The sequence below is a fragment of the Pelodiscus sinensis genome, chromosome 2 (genome assembly GCF_052426305.1).
Source record: "Pelodiscus sinensis isolate ZL-2025 chromosome 2, ASM5242630v1, whole genome shotgun sequence".
Lineage (NCBI taxonomy): Eukaryota > Metazoa > Chordata > Testudines > Trionychidae > Pelodiscus > Pelodiscus sinensis.
Window position 1 is genome coordinate 200,828,355 of NC_143053.1, and position 16,211 is coordinate 200,844,565.

General features: G+C 42.3%; 1 protein-coding gene across 5 annotated transcripts in view; it reads left to right on the plus strand.

The window, feature by feature from the left end:
- The window catches only part of OSBPL3 (oxysterol binding protein like 3), a 127,781-nt gene extending 111,846 nt beyond the window's left edge, over nucleotides 1-15,935 (plus strand). For all 5 annotated transcript variants that reach the window (XM_006138372.5, XM_014581221.4, XM_006138373.5 and 2 more), the window contains 6 exons: nucleotides 2,626-2,704; nucleotides 5,049-5,193; nucleotides 8,660-8,804; nucleotides 9,929-10,055; nucleotides 12,307-12,429; nucleotides 14,218-15,935. In XM_006138372.5, coding sequence (XP_006138434.3) covers nucleotides 2,626-2,704; nucleotides 5,049-5,193; nucleotides 8,660-8,804; nucleotides 9,929-10,055; nucleotides 12,307-12,429; nucleotides 14,218-14,314 — 716 coding nt within the window. In that variant the 3' untranslated portion in view covers nucleotides 14,315-15,935. The remainder of the gene's footprint in view (nucleotides 1-2,625; nucleotides 2,705-5,048; nucleotides 5,194-8,659; nucleotides 8,805-9,928; nucleotides 10,056-12,306; nucleotides 12,430-14,217) is intronic.
- The last annotated feature ends 276 nt before the right edge of the window (nucleotides 15,936-16,211 follow it).

Here is a 16,211-nt window from a genome sequence, read left to right on the forward strand (position 1 = left end):
TGTATTTCATGCTTTCTAAGTAGAACAGGCTCCTTTTCTCTTGAGTGTGGTTCTGGGATTTGGTTAATCATGCATTTAGAGCAGTGGTCACCAACCAGAAGATCAGGAGCCTCTGATAGCTTCCCAGCCAAACCTGTCAGGATCACCTATCAAGTACCAGCACTTCAGCTGCGCTTCCCTGCACTGCCCTGCTGCTCCTGCTCAGAGCTGCCCCTGGGAGCCGCCTCCTTGTTGTGCAGTGTGGAGCAGACAGATGCAAGGGGGCACTGATGTCACTCTGTCCCCCTCTCTGTACCTCAACTTCAGAGTGAGGAGGGCAGTGCCTTGGCAAAGGAGTAGAACAGGGGCATTTGTGTTTGAGAGAGATCCTGGACTGACTTAAATCCAATATGTGATCTTATGCTTAAAAAGGCTGGAGACAACTGATTTAGAGGAACTGGAGGCTGAGTGACAATTTTTGTGGGAGTCTTCTGAAGAATGTTAGTCTTCCTGCTCTTCCATCCTCATCCAATCCTGCCTTGCCTTCTCTATTGTAACTCTGTTCTCTAGACCAATGGTTCCCAACTGTTGTTTTTTTAATATCGTGGACAGGCAAGCCCATTCACAAACTGTAGGTGAACAGGTAACCTTGTATTTGCATATGCATATTCATTATGCAAATAACAAATATGCAAATAAAATGTTACTGGTCTGCCAAAAGCCCCGGCCCCCGGAGCTACTGCAAACAGCTGGCTTGAGCTCCGGGAGTCACCATGTGGCAAGCAGCTGCTGCATCTGTAGCTCTGGGAGCTGGCAAACACTCTGCTCCCCTGAGTGCCCCCTCCCCAGTGCCAGCCTTACCCCCTAGCATACCACACCCTTCCACTACCCCCAGCGCCAGCCACTGATCTTAGTCCTCTGCTCCCAAACCACCAGTGCCAGTCCCCCATCCTAAACGCTTCAGTGCCAGCCCCCTACCCATCAGACCCCCAGTGCCTTCTGTTTCCAGAGCCTCACTACACCTAGCCCCCCAACCTCTCCAGTGCCAGCCCCAGTTCCCAATGTTAGCCCCATCCAAAGAGCCCCCCCCCCCAGTGCCAGTTCCCCACTTCGGAGAGCTCCCTAGTGTCAGCCCCCTTCCCTTTGAGCTCCCCAGTACTAGCCCCACCTTCAGAGCCCCCAAGTATTAGCATCACCCCCCAGAGCCTCCATTGCCAGCCTCTTGCCTCTGAGCCCCCCAGCACTTGCCCCACCCTTGGAACCCACAGTGATAGCCCCACCTCCTTCATCTAGCCCTGCGCTGCCTCCCAGCCACCGAGTGCTGCTCCCTGGATCCCAGCTGCTGTAAAGCTGCCATGCCGGCTCTGCATGGCCCTCCTGCTGTGCAGCGAATTGCTCTTCTATGTCCAGGAGGAGATCGTGTCCGGCACTGGTTGCCTGAGAGGCAGGGCAGGACACGCTTCTCCCAACAGCTGCAGCAGGAGGGGAGGTGCTTGGCAGCGTACCCCAGCTCTGGCCTCCAGAGCCGCTGCGGCCCGGTAGCTAGTGGTTCATGGCCCAGACCGGGTGGTTGGGAACCACTGTTCTAGACTGGCTCTGACTTGTTCATTCATGAGATCTTTAAATCTTCGTGAATCAGGAGAGTGGGTTCTGACAGTGCTGTTTGTTCTGGGAACCAGTTTTTTTCCTCCATTATGAAGCTGAAACTTTTGGTTGCCTATTACATTATCACATGTAAAGGAGACTTGATATCTGCTCGTCTTCGGCTGAATCTGGAGCTCTCTTTCCTTCTAAAGCTCCTGCTATAGCAGTTTCTGCCTTGACTACCCTGGGCCGAACTTCAAGTGAACTCCTCATTTGTTGCAAAGATTATCCCAACTTTCTGGATTCCTGTGCTACATGTTTCTTGGACGGTTTCCAATATGTTGGCCAAAAGGCAGTAGCTAGATTGACAGAGTTATTCTCCTATCAGCCTAGCACTGCTACACACTGAAGTTTGACTACGCTACTCAGATGCAGAAATTTTTTTTCATACCACTGAGATAGTTATGCTAAACTAATTTTCTAGAGTAGCTTAGCACAAGCAGAGCTTTAGGAAAAGGAGACATTTTCCATTTTAAATAAACAAATTGTATATGTAAGGCACCATATCTTTGTGTGGTTCACAGGTCGGTTTCCTTGAAATATGAGCTTTGCTTTAGACATGACTGTGTTCTAATAAAATGTGCGAAGGAAGTATCTACTAATTTGAATTATTCAACTTCCATTCATTTGAACAAAATCTGATAAAGAATATCTTTCTTCTATTTGGGTTTTGACTTTCTGGTTGAAATATTAGACCTGCATCCCTTGGAAAAATGAAACCGTATGGGGCTCTGCAGGTCAATAGTTAAAACTTTACTTAGGATCTCAAATATACTACATCTTCCTCCCCCACCCTCTCGCTTTATAGACAGATAAACATTTTTTCCTGCTGTGTGACAGAATGACAGATGGTTAGAAAACATAGCGAGCCAGGAGGGAAGAGAGGGCCAGAGAGCAGGGGATTGGCGAGCATAGCCCTCTAGTACTTTTTAAAAATAATTCTGTTCAGAAATTGTTTTATAGACCTGTTTACTGTTAAATGTGCCTGGTTTTCTTTTTCAGATGTGAGATGGAAAAACAAATTCTGGGGGAAGTCCATGGAAATCGTTCCAATTGGTACAACACATGTAACTCTGCCAGCGTAAGTGCTGCCTCAACACATGGCTATTCAGATGAAGCAGGGCTGCATTTACAAGATAGGATCACAACTGTAGTACAGTGGTATATCTGAGCTCTTGTAGGCAACATGTGGGTTGCATGTGACTCATCGGGGTTCCATGCGTGGCCCATGAGCCATTTTGTTTATTGGTGCCCATGTGCAGGGTTGTCACATTCCGCTGGTTTCCATCCACATATTTGTTTTCCTACTGGTATTACTAATGTGACACACATTTAAAGTAAAGGCAGGTGAGATAAGGTACATACCGATTGCACACAACATGGACTGAGAGAGCTGGTGCTCCGTCTGCATCCAATCAAAGCACTGCTATGGTTTAATTGGCACAGCCTGCTAATTGTAGGTACGTAAGCACAGTTAGCAAAACTACCCTATCACAGGACATTCTCTTGGTTACGACAATCTTGCAGCCCACTGAAATGGGGGCCACTCATGTAGCTCACTCGCTAACCTTCGCTTTTGGTTTAGAGTCTACCTTTAGCAGCTCTTCTGTCAATACACTATTAGAATTGTTTTACGCATACTTAGTGAGGAAAATGTATGCTTTTGTTAAGGGACGGCTATAGGCTTAGTACTGTAGTAGATGGCAGTCAGGGTCTCTTCTCTCCCCCCTCCCCTTTTGGTTTCATTAACTGCTCTTAATAGCAAGAGAATATCTTGGGTCAGGGACTCTTTATAGTCTCTCTTCTATAACACAATAGTCCTAGGTCTTCCTGGGCAACAGAGCATCTTTCTCTTCTCCACCCCTCCCCTCCTCCTTCCCTTCTATTTATTTCTCCTTGCATTTTTGAGGGAACTAGGGAGGATACTTGGTGTACCATTCCACAGAGGGAAGATAGGTTATGTAAATTGGACTTTCTGCCTCAGTGGAATCATGGGTATGGCAATGGTGGTGTTTCTGAACATATGTGGAGAATAAGGGATGATATATTATGGTCTATTGTCCATAGTGAAAAATCTGAATTTGGGGAGAGGTCTGGAGATGGAAGGTAAGAGACAGGATGTAAGTGGGTTTGGGCTGATGAATTGGAAGATGATTGATGGGAGAAGGGGCTGGCCCTGTGCTGTTTGCAGGTCAGAGGTGTTCATTGTAGTGTTTGGGTGTTGGAAGGTTTCTGTAGGCTAAAGATAGGCAGAATAAAGGTTGACTTTTTTGAAGTTTACAATGTGATATTTTAAATATCCATATGTATTGAAGAGGCCATAATGAACAGATATTTGGAAACGTATCGACCTTCTTTTAATGATTCATTTTCAGACATTAAGTGCTCAGCATTATTTTTTAAAACTAAGATGTTTCTTGGCAGATAGACATTAGTGTTGTATAATTACCTTGTTTGTTTTGTTCTTTTCTTTCCTTTCACTCTTGCTCTAATATGCAACTGCCTCTCCAAAAACTAGTTAAGTCTGTCTTTTTATGCTCTTGCCTACAGCACAAGCTCACTTGAGCTTTGAGGGCTTGACTAAAAGTCCACTGAAGTCAATGGACTCCCCTGGACTTCAGAAAGCTTTCAGTCAGGCCTTAGGGCTGTGTCTAGACTGGCAAGTTTTTCCGCAAAAGCGGCCGCTTTTGTGGAAAAACTTGCCAGATGTCTACACTGGCCGCTTGAATTTCCACAAGAACACTGACTTCCTACTGTCTGAAATCAGTGCTTCTTGCAGAAATACTATGCTGCTCCCATTCGGGCAAAAGTCCTTTTGTGCAAAGCTTTTGCGCAAAAGGGCCAGTATAGACAGCTCAGATTTGTTTTGTGCAAAAAAGCCCCGATCGTGAAAATGGCAATTGGGGCTTTTTTGCGGAAAAGCACGTCTAGATTGGCACGGATGCTTTTCTGCAAAAAGTGCTTTTGCGGAAAAGTGTCTGTGCCAATCTAGACGCTCTTTTCCGCAAATGCTTTTAACGGAAAATCATGCCAGTCTAGACGTAGCCTAGATGTTTGTGAGCAACTGTGAAGAATGGACACTAAACTAAATGGGCATTTTAGTGCTCCTTCCCCTAATCAAGCGTTATGTGCAATACAAAAACTGTTTTTAACTTTGCCACAATTTAAGCTAGTGTATGTTGACCTAAAAACACTAACTTAATTCAATGCTATGATTTATACTAGACATGCAAAGGTTTTCAGGGAAATGGAGTTTCTTGCTATGTTGTTGTGTTTGCCAGGAAGGGGAGGAGAAAGGGAGAGAAGACTAATTTGGAATGACTTATTTTGCATTTTCAATAAGAAAATTCCCCCCATTAGTCATTGTTACGAGTTCATTGGTTATTTTAGGGATGGCATCATTAACCTCTTTTTATTATTTCAAGTTTCAGAGACCATTTTGAGTGGAATAAGGTGACTTCTTGCATCCATAATATCTTAAGTGGGCAAAGATGGATTGAACACTATGGAGAGATCATTATCAAAAACCGGAATGATGACACTTGTCTCTGCAAACTGACATTCATAAAGGTGTGACTTCTCTTCCTGCTGCATTGTGGATGATACTTTTTCTAAGGAGTGCCTCTGTAAGGAGGATGCTCTATAGGAGAGTCAGGTCCAGGAAAGTACTCTTGTTTCTTGGGCGTCTTATGGATTACATTTGCCCTTTGATCTAATTGTAATTGCCATAGGTGCTTTGGAGGAGGAGGAGGAGGAGGATTATTTTGTCCACCAGGAGCAAAATACAACTATAAAAGAATTGCATTTCATTAGGGAGGGCTGTGCAGAAAATAAAAGCAGCTGTTTTGTATGAAGAGATGCCTGATATATGAAAAGAAACCCCCAAGGATAGGGAATGGGATGCCAGTAGTGCAGTGGTTCTCAAACTTTTTGACCGCAGCCTGCCCCGCTCAATGTGAAACTTTCCACGGACCACTAGCCAACCCCATGATGACAAAATGTCTTCACTAATCTCTAAATACCTTAACTACTAAATTATTTTTAGTATTTAGTTAGGCTACTGGAGCATAGAAATGTGAATATGCGGCTATAACATAAAAGGGTGTACAAACCAGTAAGAAAAGAAATATTAATCAAAATCATTAAAGAGATTAAGTGCTTTAACTTTATCATGTTAGTTTACCAAACTTTGTCTTAAAGTAAAATATTTGTCAAAAAAAAAGTTTCAACATTCTTTATGGCAGGGATGAGGGACCTTTTTTGGGTCAGTGGCCCCAGACCCACAGAAAAATCATTTGGGGGTGGGGCACAAGTTAGAAATTAAAAAATAACAAAAAAAACTCCAACCCTCTCTGATATGGCCTCCAACTGAGACATCTCACTCCTGCCCCGCTGGGGGTAGGAGGAGTACGGAAGTTCAGCATTTCCCACAGACCAGATTAAGTCTTCTGGGGTCCCAGGGCTAGTAGATTTTGTGTCCTGTACCACCACCCCCTCCGTAGGCTCTAGATGGGGCCAAAACTGAGAGGTTCAGTGTGTGAGAGCTGATGGAGGTGCAGGGTCAGGTGTGGTGCTGGAGGGGGTGAAGGTGAAAGGTCTGGATGGGAGGCTGGGTGCAGGAACAGGCTGAAGGTGGGGGTCTGGGTAGGGGAGAGGGTTCAGGAGTGGGGAGGGGGTGTAGTGTCTCAGTGGGAGGGTTGAGATCAGGGTCTCGGTGGTAGAGCAATGGGAGTGCATGGTCTGGGAGCATACGGGGTGCATCTTGGCTCTGCACATCCTGCTGCTCCCTCACACGATCTGTTGTTGCTTCCATTAGCCATGATTCTAGCCAATGGGAGCAGCGGGGAAATCCTCCAGGTGAGCAGTTTCCTGCACTGCCGTTCCCCTGGCCCGACGGAGGTGGAACAGCAGTGCATGGAGCCACTTCCTCCCGCCGCAAGCCAGATGTGGCATGTGAGGTTCTGGGTTCCCCCAGCCCCACAGCAGGAAGCTGGCTCTGACATTCCAACCACGTAGGGGAAGGGGGCACAGGGCTAGAGCACCAACATGGGCTCCCCACTGCAGGGGAGGCCGAGCTTCAAGCCTGCAGCCCACTGCAAGTCTATTTCGGACCACTAGTGGTCCTCAGACCAAACTTTGAGAACCACTGCAGTAGTGGGTACTTTTTCTGATTAAAGGCAGGCACTGTGTCCACTAGTGGTGGTTCCCCACATGCCTCTCCCTAAACAACTGTGAGGCAGTCTGTTCCATTTCCTCAAGTTAACTTCTACCAGCCTCTGTAGCACTGCCACTCACAGTACAAATGCCTAACAAGACTCCTGGTGAGCAACCAGTACTCTGCTCCTGCCATTTGTGTATACTATGTAGCTTAGCTGAGTAGTTGTGTAAAGTTTGTGCTTCAATAAGGCATCAAGTGTTCCTGGCCATCCAATTTAAAGCTATATTAGCAGTGAATTAAAATGGTTTCTTGGAAGCACATGGCAACTCGAAACCCACTGAGACATCTAGGCTACGTCTACACTGGCCCCTTTTCCGGAAGGGGCATGTAAATTTCACTAGTCGTTGTAGGGAAATCCGCGGGGGATTTAAATATCCCCTGGGGCATTTAAATAAAAATGTCTGCCGTTTTTTTCCGGCTTTTAAAAAAGCCGGAAAAGAGCGTCTACACTGGCCCCGATCCTCCGGAAAAAGTGCCCTTTTCCGGAGGGTCTTATTCCTACTTTGAAGTGCCCTTTTCCGGAGGGTCTTATTCCTACTTTGAAGTAGGAATAAGACCCTCCGGAAAAGGGCACTTTTTCCGGAGGATCGGGGCCAGTGTAGACGCTCTTTTCCGGATTTTTTAAAAGCCGGAAAAAAGCGGCGGACATTTTTATTTAAATGCCCCGGGGGATATTTAAATCCCCCGCGGATTTCCCTACGACGACTAGTGAAATTTACATGCCCCTTCCGGAAAAGGGGCCAGTGTAGACGTAGCCCTATTGTCTAGGCTGGCTTCTACCTGAGTGAGGTGCTTGCATATCAGGATAGTTGCCTAAATCCTAGTTCCCCTTATCAAAGTTTCTTGGAGTAAATGTGTGTTTCATCGTTTTATATACACATGGGAAGTACTGCTGCATACACCATGCATCTGCAGCAGAGGAAAATAAACTACTGTTAACATCCTTTGACATTTCTTTTGTTGTTTTTGTTCCCATGAGTATTATGCCACTTTCTAGATAACACTGCTTTTATTTTTAATTGAAAAATTACAAAGACATAGTATTTGGAGCTGAGGTCTTAAAGTTTGAGATGTATTGCAAATACTAAGAATTCTACATTGTTAGCTGGCTAAAATTGGGACTGCTTATCTGAGCATTACTCTCCCAAATTTGCAGATGCAAAGGAGTTTAGATAAATAGACACCTCTTTGGTTTTGCCTTAGATGTTGCAAAAATCAGAGTCCAGTCTCTGCTTTATTCTTCTCTGCTTAACTTTGCCCTTTCAGATTTTTTTAATAGTTTCATTTTTAAAAACATGTCAAGGTGTTTTGTCAGACAACTTGTTAAAATTAGTGAGAGTTGCTTTGTCTGTAACACTGTGTGTAGTATAAATCAGTGTTTCTCAGCCAGTGGTATGAATACCCTTAGCAGTACTCAAGAGACGTCTGGGAGGGGACGGCGGGGGGTACATCAACACAACTGAAATTTGAAGAAAACTGAATTTTTGTTTTAAGTTTTACAGTGTTTTATTATTTTTGTACTTATACCCAAAAATTTCATTGCCTGCCTACGATTAAGCAGTGCAATGGTAGAAGAAAAATTCTGAAATGTAGGTACTGGGGTTACCTTTTTTTTTAAAGGGTACTTTATAAAAAAAAAAGGTTGAGAAACACTAGTGTAAATGAATGAATGTTTGTCCCAGATGTTACATATAGCTATTCTTAAAAAAAAAAAAAAAAAAAACACCATGAGTACAATAGCATAACATATCTAAATGGCAAAATAGTTCATCCCTTCTGTCTTTGCAGCATTATTGTTTCTGTTTATTTTAACTATAGGCAAAATATTGGAATCCCAATATGCATGAGATTGAAGGCAGTGTCATGGACAGAAATGGGAAAGTAGTACATCGGCTTTTTGGGAAATGGCATGAAAGTATATATTATGGGACCCCATCCTCACCAACCTGCATATGGCGAGCAAGTTAGTAAACAGTATAATCAACATTTGTGCAGAATGTAAATTTGCTTGAATGGATTTAACACCTGTGTTCATCCCTCATCACACATTAGGCCTAGACCACTGCTTGTTGTTGAAAACAAATTTGCTGTTCTGCTTTTAGTATAAAACTGAGGAATCCTTCGCATCTTAGGGCACGTCTACACTGGGGAGTTATTTCAAAATAACTCCCCATATTTTGAAATAAGGCGAGCATCCACACTACCAAGCCTGTTTTGAAATAATGGGCTTGTTTTGAAAAAACTCCTGTTTGTGAAGAGGAATAACCTTATTTTGAAATAGTTAATTCAGGAGTTTTTATTTCGAAATAACTTCTTATTTTGAAAAAATCTGGTAGTGCAGACATAGCCTTAGAGACTAACAGATTTATTAGGGCATAAGCTTTCACTGGTAAAACCCATTTCATCAGATGAATTAGTTACAGAAGCAGGAGTATAGAAGGAAGAGGTTGCTTGTGTTATGAAGCTAATCAAGTCAAGGTGGAAATGGGACATCCATACCATTTTGTCTGGAGATGTGAATATTCAGAAAGGGGAAATTGCCTTTGTAATGAGTTAGCCAGTTGAGATCCTTATTTTAATGTGTAAAACTTAAAACTGAAAGGATAACTTGTATAACTAAATTTTTCAAATATTTACTTTTGGTGAAGAAATTGCTCATGGTTTTTTTTGTTTAACTTTCTGCCCTGTGTTTTCCCCTTACTTTGGGATCTCAATTCCACATTTGGGCAAGTGTTTTATTTCTTTTTTTAAAAAAAAGAAATATTAATTTTCTGAAGATGTTTAATCAATACTTGTTCTTACAAATTAAGGATGAGTCCATAAAGAATCAGATTGCAGAAATGAACAAATATGAACTCCTACAAAGCTTGATGGTTTGCACCTATCTCTCATAAAATTAGTATCAAGCTATGAAGCCTGCTCTTCTGCAATATTGCAATGTATCAATTTTTGTTTTATTTTGACTAAGATTTCAGGAAGCTATTTGCGGTGGGTTGGGGTGAGCTATAAAGCCTTTGCATGTTTAAAATAGCAGGACTTCATAAAAAAAAAGCCTAATTTTCCTTATTTTTGTGTGTTTCTTTTTAGATCCCATGCCTAAAGATTATGAGAAGTATTATGGATTTACACAGTTTGCATTAGAGTTAAATGAACTGGACCCACAGACAAGGCCATTCCTACCACCTACTGACACACGATTTAGACCAGACCAAAGGTAAAATGTTTTGCATATATATTTTCATACAGTATTCTTCACTCTTTATATAGTCACATTTTATTCCACACTTGGTCTGTTTACTATAGACTTTTTTGTTTACATTTTCCCATTTTTGCTAGGACCAGTACTGCTCCACTTACGCTAGCAATGGTTAAGAGCACTAATGTAGATCAGAAGTAAGCTTCTTAACCCCTTGTTCAGAGCAGCTATGGACCAGGATTTTCCAGTGTGATTTTTTTTTGGGGTGTCTTCATTTGAGGGGTCTAACTTTTGCAATCTTTGAAAGAATCTTGGTGGTTGGGGTTTTTTTCAGTGGACGAGCGCTTGGTATTCTCTGACAGCTAGGAACCTCTAAGAGGTTGCTATTTGTACCCCCAAAATTGAGACCCTGTCCTCAGGCCTGCCAAATGGGGTCGGTGGAGAACGGGGCAACTGCTCTAAGGCTGACCATTCTAAAATCCCGGCCGGGGCTCCTGTCCACACCTACTGCAGTAATGGCAGCAGCTGGAGCCCTGGGCCCTTTAAATCACCACCATAGCCCCACATGGTGGACTTTGGGCAGTGCTGAACGGCTGGGTGGTGGAGGCTAGCCTCTAGGCCTGCCCCTTCTGCTTGAGGTCCTGCCCCTTCCAAGGCACGGAGCCAGTCTCCCCCACATACCTTGCCATGGGAGTCCTGCAATTCTGACAGCCCCCCGATGGCCCTAAAATTTTAAAAATCTTAGCTATAGTGTTTAAAATGACAACAGCCATCAGTGCCTGAGTTGCCATGATAACTACAACTGGCAGGTGTGCAAAAATAGGAAACTTTAAAGAGAGAACGAACCTCCTGAGATCCTTGCCATCCTTATATTTGCAGGATTCTATGAACGTTCTGGAGGGCCTCATCTGCTGTAGGTTATCTAGTTCACTGGTTCTCTACCAGGGTTATACGTATTCCTGGAGGGTACGCAGAGGTCTCTCGGGCACACAAATCCATCTAGATATTTGCCTAGTCTTACAAAAGGCTACATAAGAAGCACTAGTGAAGTTGGTACAAACCAAAATTTCATCCGGAGGGTGACTTGTTTATGCTGCTCTATATGCTATACACTGAAATGTAAGTACACTTTTACTCCTCACTGGATTATAATAATGAGGAGTAACGTTAGTTCAAACCAAGGGGTTTGGTTCAAACTAATGCGTCCTGCGTGCACTTTCACTTTCGAAACAGCTGGCATTCGGAGTAACGTGCCGGCGAGATCATGCTAATGAAGCACGGGATATTTAAATCCCCGCTTCATTGACTATTTCGAATGCCTGCATTTGCATCTCTAGTTCGAACTAGGGTGCAAGTGTAGACATACCCTTAGATATGATGCTCCTGGTAATATGTCCAAAATGACATTTGCCTTTTCACAACAGCATCATATTGCTCAATATGAGAGAGAGACAAGATAGATGAGGTAATCTTATTGAACTAACTTCTGTTGGTGGAAGGGACAAATCTGAGCTTCACTGGATAGCTTCCCTTAACTTGAAGGAAAACTAAGTGCCTGAGCTAACTAGAACAGGTTGGAACAGATTATTAAGCATAAAGGATTCTCACCTTCTGTGAAAAACCTCTTAAAATGAAGTAGGCAATTGAGGGTTAGTAGTCAGGACTGCTATACATTTGTTGTAAGAAACAATAAAAACCGTTTCACTCAGTCTGTGATGTTCAAAGTCTAGCAGTTAGTAATGTAGCACCCCGGCTTGTTTTTTGAAGGTGCTCTCTAGGTTTTCTTTGAGGATGAGGACTGATAAAACAGATACAGAGTGATCACTTTGTGAAAAGTTTTCATCCTGAGTGATATGAAGTGTTTGTGTTTGAGTGAAAACTCAATCAAGAATGTAATGATTGTCTGGTTACGACCACATAATAGTGGGCTGCTGGATGAACTAGAGGAGGTACACCACATGTATTGATCATCATAGCATTGGGGATATGTCTGCAGGCATTGCATCTATTGCACTGGAAGGATGGGCTATTACTTTGAGTTGGTGTGTCCTCGCCTGTGGGGAGTTTGCTTCTGATAATGAGCTTGGTGAGATCAGGTGGGGGGTTTGAAGGACACAAAACAGGGTTCGGGAAAGATTTCTTTCAGTATGTGGTCTCTATCAAGTATGGATTGTAAATGTTTACCACTATTCCGAAGCTTTGAGTCAATGGGAGGGCGTGTCAAAAGCAAAGAACAGAAGCACCAATAATCTTACAACTTGTACTGTAGGTTTCTAGAGGAAGGGAATATTGAAGGAGCTGAAATGCAGAAGCAGAGAATTGAACAGTTGCAGAGAGAACGGCGAAAGGTTTTAGAAGAAAACAACCTGGAGCATCATCCTAGATTTTTCAGGTACTATGTAATACAGGGCAGATATTGTATATTTATTGAAGCTTTTGTGTTACAGCATTGGCTTTGTACCACCATAGAGTAGGGACTAAGTATTTATTTCCATTAGTCAACTTTTACATCCTTTTTTTTTCTTTTTTTTTTTAACCTGGCCATACAAACTTTTAGACCATGTTCCATAGTGAACACATGGTCTAAAAGTATATGAAACTTGTGCTTTGTTTTAAATAGGGTAAAAATCTCTAGCAAGATCATTACCCAAATCTTAGATCAGATACGAATTATACTGATTTATCATTGATTCCTTGGATTTTCTGTCTTCTAAAATGGGTAAACCTGTCTTTTAAAAAAAGAATTTTAGAATAAGTGACCAGTCATAAATACTCTTTAATAAAGTTACATTGTAATCTCACCAGTTCAGGACCAGTCTGTATGTACAGTGTCTAATGCCATGGGCCCTAATCCTTAATTGAGGCCTTGAAGCACTACCACAGTAAAGATAAGGGCTACAAACTATTCTTGTAAGGAAGTTAAAGAATGCTTCACATTCATATCCTGGATCATTTAGGAAGACTATTCTTACAAGAGTTTCCAGGAAGTTGGCTGTGGACCATAAGATGAGGCAGAAGCCTAGAGCTTGATTTTTAAAAGTGCTGAGTACTTATCTTCCCGTAATGCAAACTATGGATGCATCAGCCCTATCAAAACCAGGCAATTCAAGATCTAAAGGGGGCAAGGCTGGATTTTTGTGACACCCCCACCCGGTAATCGTTATCAGTCCCTTCAGAGTGTGGGCCTGGTGTGGCAGTGCTATAGTACACCTGAGTACTGAGTCTGAGGCATTTTTCACTTTGATCTCACACCTCTGCAAGAGTATATGTATTGCTATATACCATTTCCGCTGCCCCTGGTTTTTCCTCATTGAGCTGTGAACCCATATAGGTTTATCAGTGTCCACAGTGAGCAGAAAGTTCATAATGAACTTTCATAGTTCATAATGATCAGGGGAAACTCCCCATAGGCTTACCTCCTTCCTTATCCAGTTATTCTATAGCCATGTCTCCTGGGCCACCCAATTTTACCAGTGTGGCCTGGATTCAGCTCTGAGTTCCGCAGTCAGCAGCTACTTGATCAATTCTAACACATCCCTACCCCAAGTATCCAGTTTGTCAGTGGAGATCTGGATCCATATTATAAGACTGTCCCACACAATGAGAAAAAGTTGAGGGGCTTCAGGTTTTTGTTGTTCCTTTGTCCCACTCTGTCTGAGGGGAAATCACCAATGCAATATTGCTGCTGCATTGTCCACCTAGTTCAACCAATTCCTTCTTTGGGGGCAGCGAACCGAGGCCACTACCACCCTAATCCAATCTGGGGAAGACTTCTGAGGTTGAGATCTGGGCCAGAGCTGCATAGTCCCCTGTGCACGCACCAGCCCCTTCTAGCAGCCAGCTGTCTGTTCACAGTGTGGCTCACTGCTTCCCATGTCCCTCTTCCTCCCTTTCCTATTGCTAGTGGCCAAGGAAATGCTAGGAAGTGTAGTCCCTTTCCTGCTCCAGGACCGGTTCTTTAGGTAGGGAGCTGGTCAAGGAACTACAGCTCCCAGAGTACCCTGGGCTTCCCATCATCAAACAGGGCCCTTCTGAACTTGGGTCTGGGTCCAGGGAACAATTGGCTCCAAAGGCAAATCCACCACTGTGTGGGGAGTGGAGGCAAGACCAAGAAACCAAAGGGCAGTAAAAGTACAAAAGTCTGCAGCAATGTATTCAGGAAACTATTATCTTTTGACAGGAAATCCACAGATGAATCCTGGGTGAGCAATGGAACATACATGGACCTTAAAAAAGACCCTGGTTTTTCCAAACTGGACAATCCTGTTCTATGGTGAAAGAGCAGCATAGAAGATGCTCCTCTGTATTTCTCTGATTTTGTGTGTGTGTATGTATGGATACTTCATATATTGTGTACCTTTCAGAATTGTGTTTAATTTAGAATGACATCTATATTTTCTTCATTTGATTTCTTTACTACTTGATTGTTATCATGACTACCTGAATGTATAAAAACCCTGTTTTTATAAACTATTTAATAAAATAATCATTATAGAATGTTAATGACTGGGGAGGGGAGAAAAAAGAAGCTTTAACACTACTTTTCCAAAGGGTAATAATGCAAGTTCAGATTTACTTGATGCCTTATTGAATTACAAAGGAGAAAATATCAGCGTCTCTTGGCTGTGCTAAGAAACATGAATAGAAGCCATGGTTACTAAGAGGGCTACCACGCTGGGAATGAGTAGTTCAGCTGTCTCTTGCCTCAGACAGCTTTTAATTACTGAAACAAAGTGAGTCTGCTAGAGTCTGAGTAACTTTTTTTAAATTTTTTTTTCCTGTAGCAATTAAATAAATTCCTCTTTTTATTTATCATTATCATGAGGTAGTTGTGAGCTTGTATCCATAGTTCTACTGCCTTACTTACGATTGTATGCTACTACACATAACACTAGAAGATCAGGAATCCCCACCAAATCTTCTCACTGGAGTCTTTCCAAGTTATAACCTCCCTTCCCCCCAAAAGGGGTTGGTTAATGCTTGAGCACTGACCAGATGAGAGAATACCGTGTTCTCTTTTTCAGTAAGTAAAATCAACATGGAGCACAAAATCTTATGCTTCCATAGCTGGACTTCTTTTACTTACCTAAAAATCACAACAGGGACACTTTTTAGAAACATAGTAAATTATTGTGTTAAAGTAACAGATGTTTTTCTTAAATACTTTTTGATATATTCTACCTCTTATAATAAGCAACCTATTTAAGATCTTGTATTAAGAAAAAGACCATTTGCCTTATATTTACATGAATGGAATCTTTGATCTTCCTTTAACTGCTTGTTGTCTTCAGATCAATATTTGTCTTGCACTAAATTGGTTGTATCCTTTTCCATACTCTTTGTACATATAGGTAGCATTTTCATGCATATCAGAAGAATGTCTATCAACCTACAGCAGGAAAGAGAGATATAGAAAATTGCACATTTGAATGGAGGTGGTGGGGTGTTCCCTCTCCCATGAAAATCAAAGTAATACGGTAGCATATGTAGCAAAACAAATTATACTCTCTCAAAGCAATTTACATTCCTCCCAAATTAGAACCTAAGTCTGCACACCTTCTAGGTCTATTGCATGCAAACCCTGTGTGAGACTGATAATATTGAATGGTTCCCACTGTTTTAAACTTGCAAAAAAATTAATTATTAATAGTTGTTTTGAGACTACAAGTTAAAACACAAGCGAGTCAAAAGTTGTTGCTACGTTTAGCCAAATTCTTACTTGTGTAAGTTGCAGTTGTGGGGAGATGAAGACTTGACATCAGCAGTGTTGAAAAACTTCCAATTTACTGTGTGCCGATGCAGACTTAAAGAAAACCCTTTAAACATTGGATCTGTTTACTGCAAGTTTATTGTATCATGTATAACATTAAGTTCTATAAAAGTTCCATTTTAAAATTGCTTTGTGATGTCAATTACATTTATTTAATTTTGCTTGGTAGCACCTTTTAAAAATCCACTGATTTCTTAGGCACACCAGTTTGAAATAATTCATGATCCGCTTGATGCAAAACTTGGGCTTTGTGACTAAACAGGAGAACGTATCCATTGGGCATGCGCCTTGTCCTCTGTAATAGCTATGAGGCATAGTGCATGGTTGAGCAAATTCTGTGGGACCTCCCCTTTGACAGGGGTAGGTCTGTTTGCTGAACAAACTGACTCTAGACTGCATAGCTT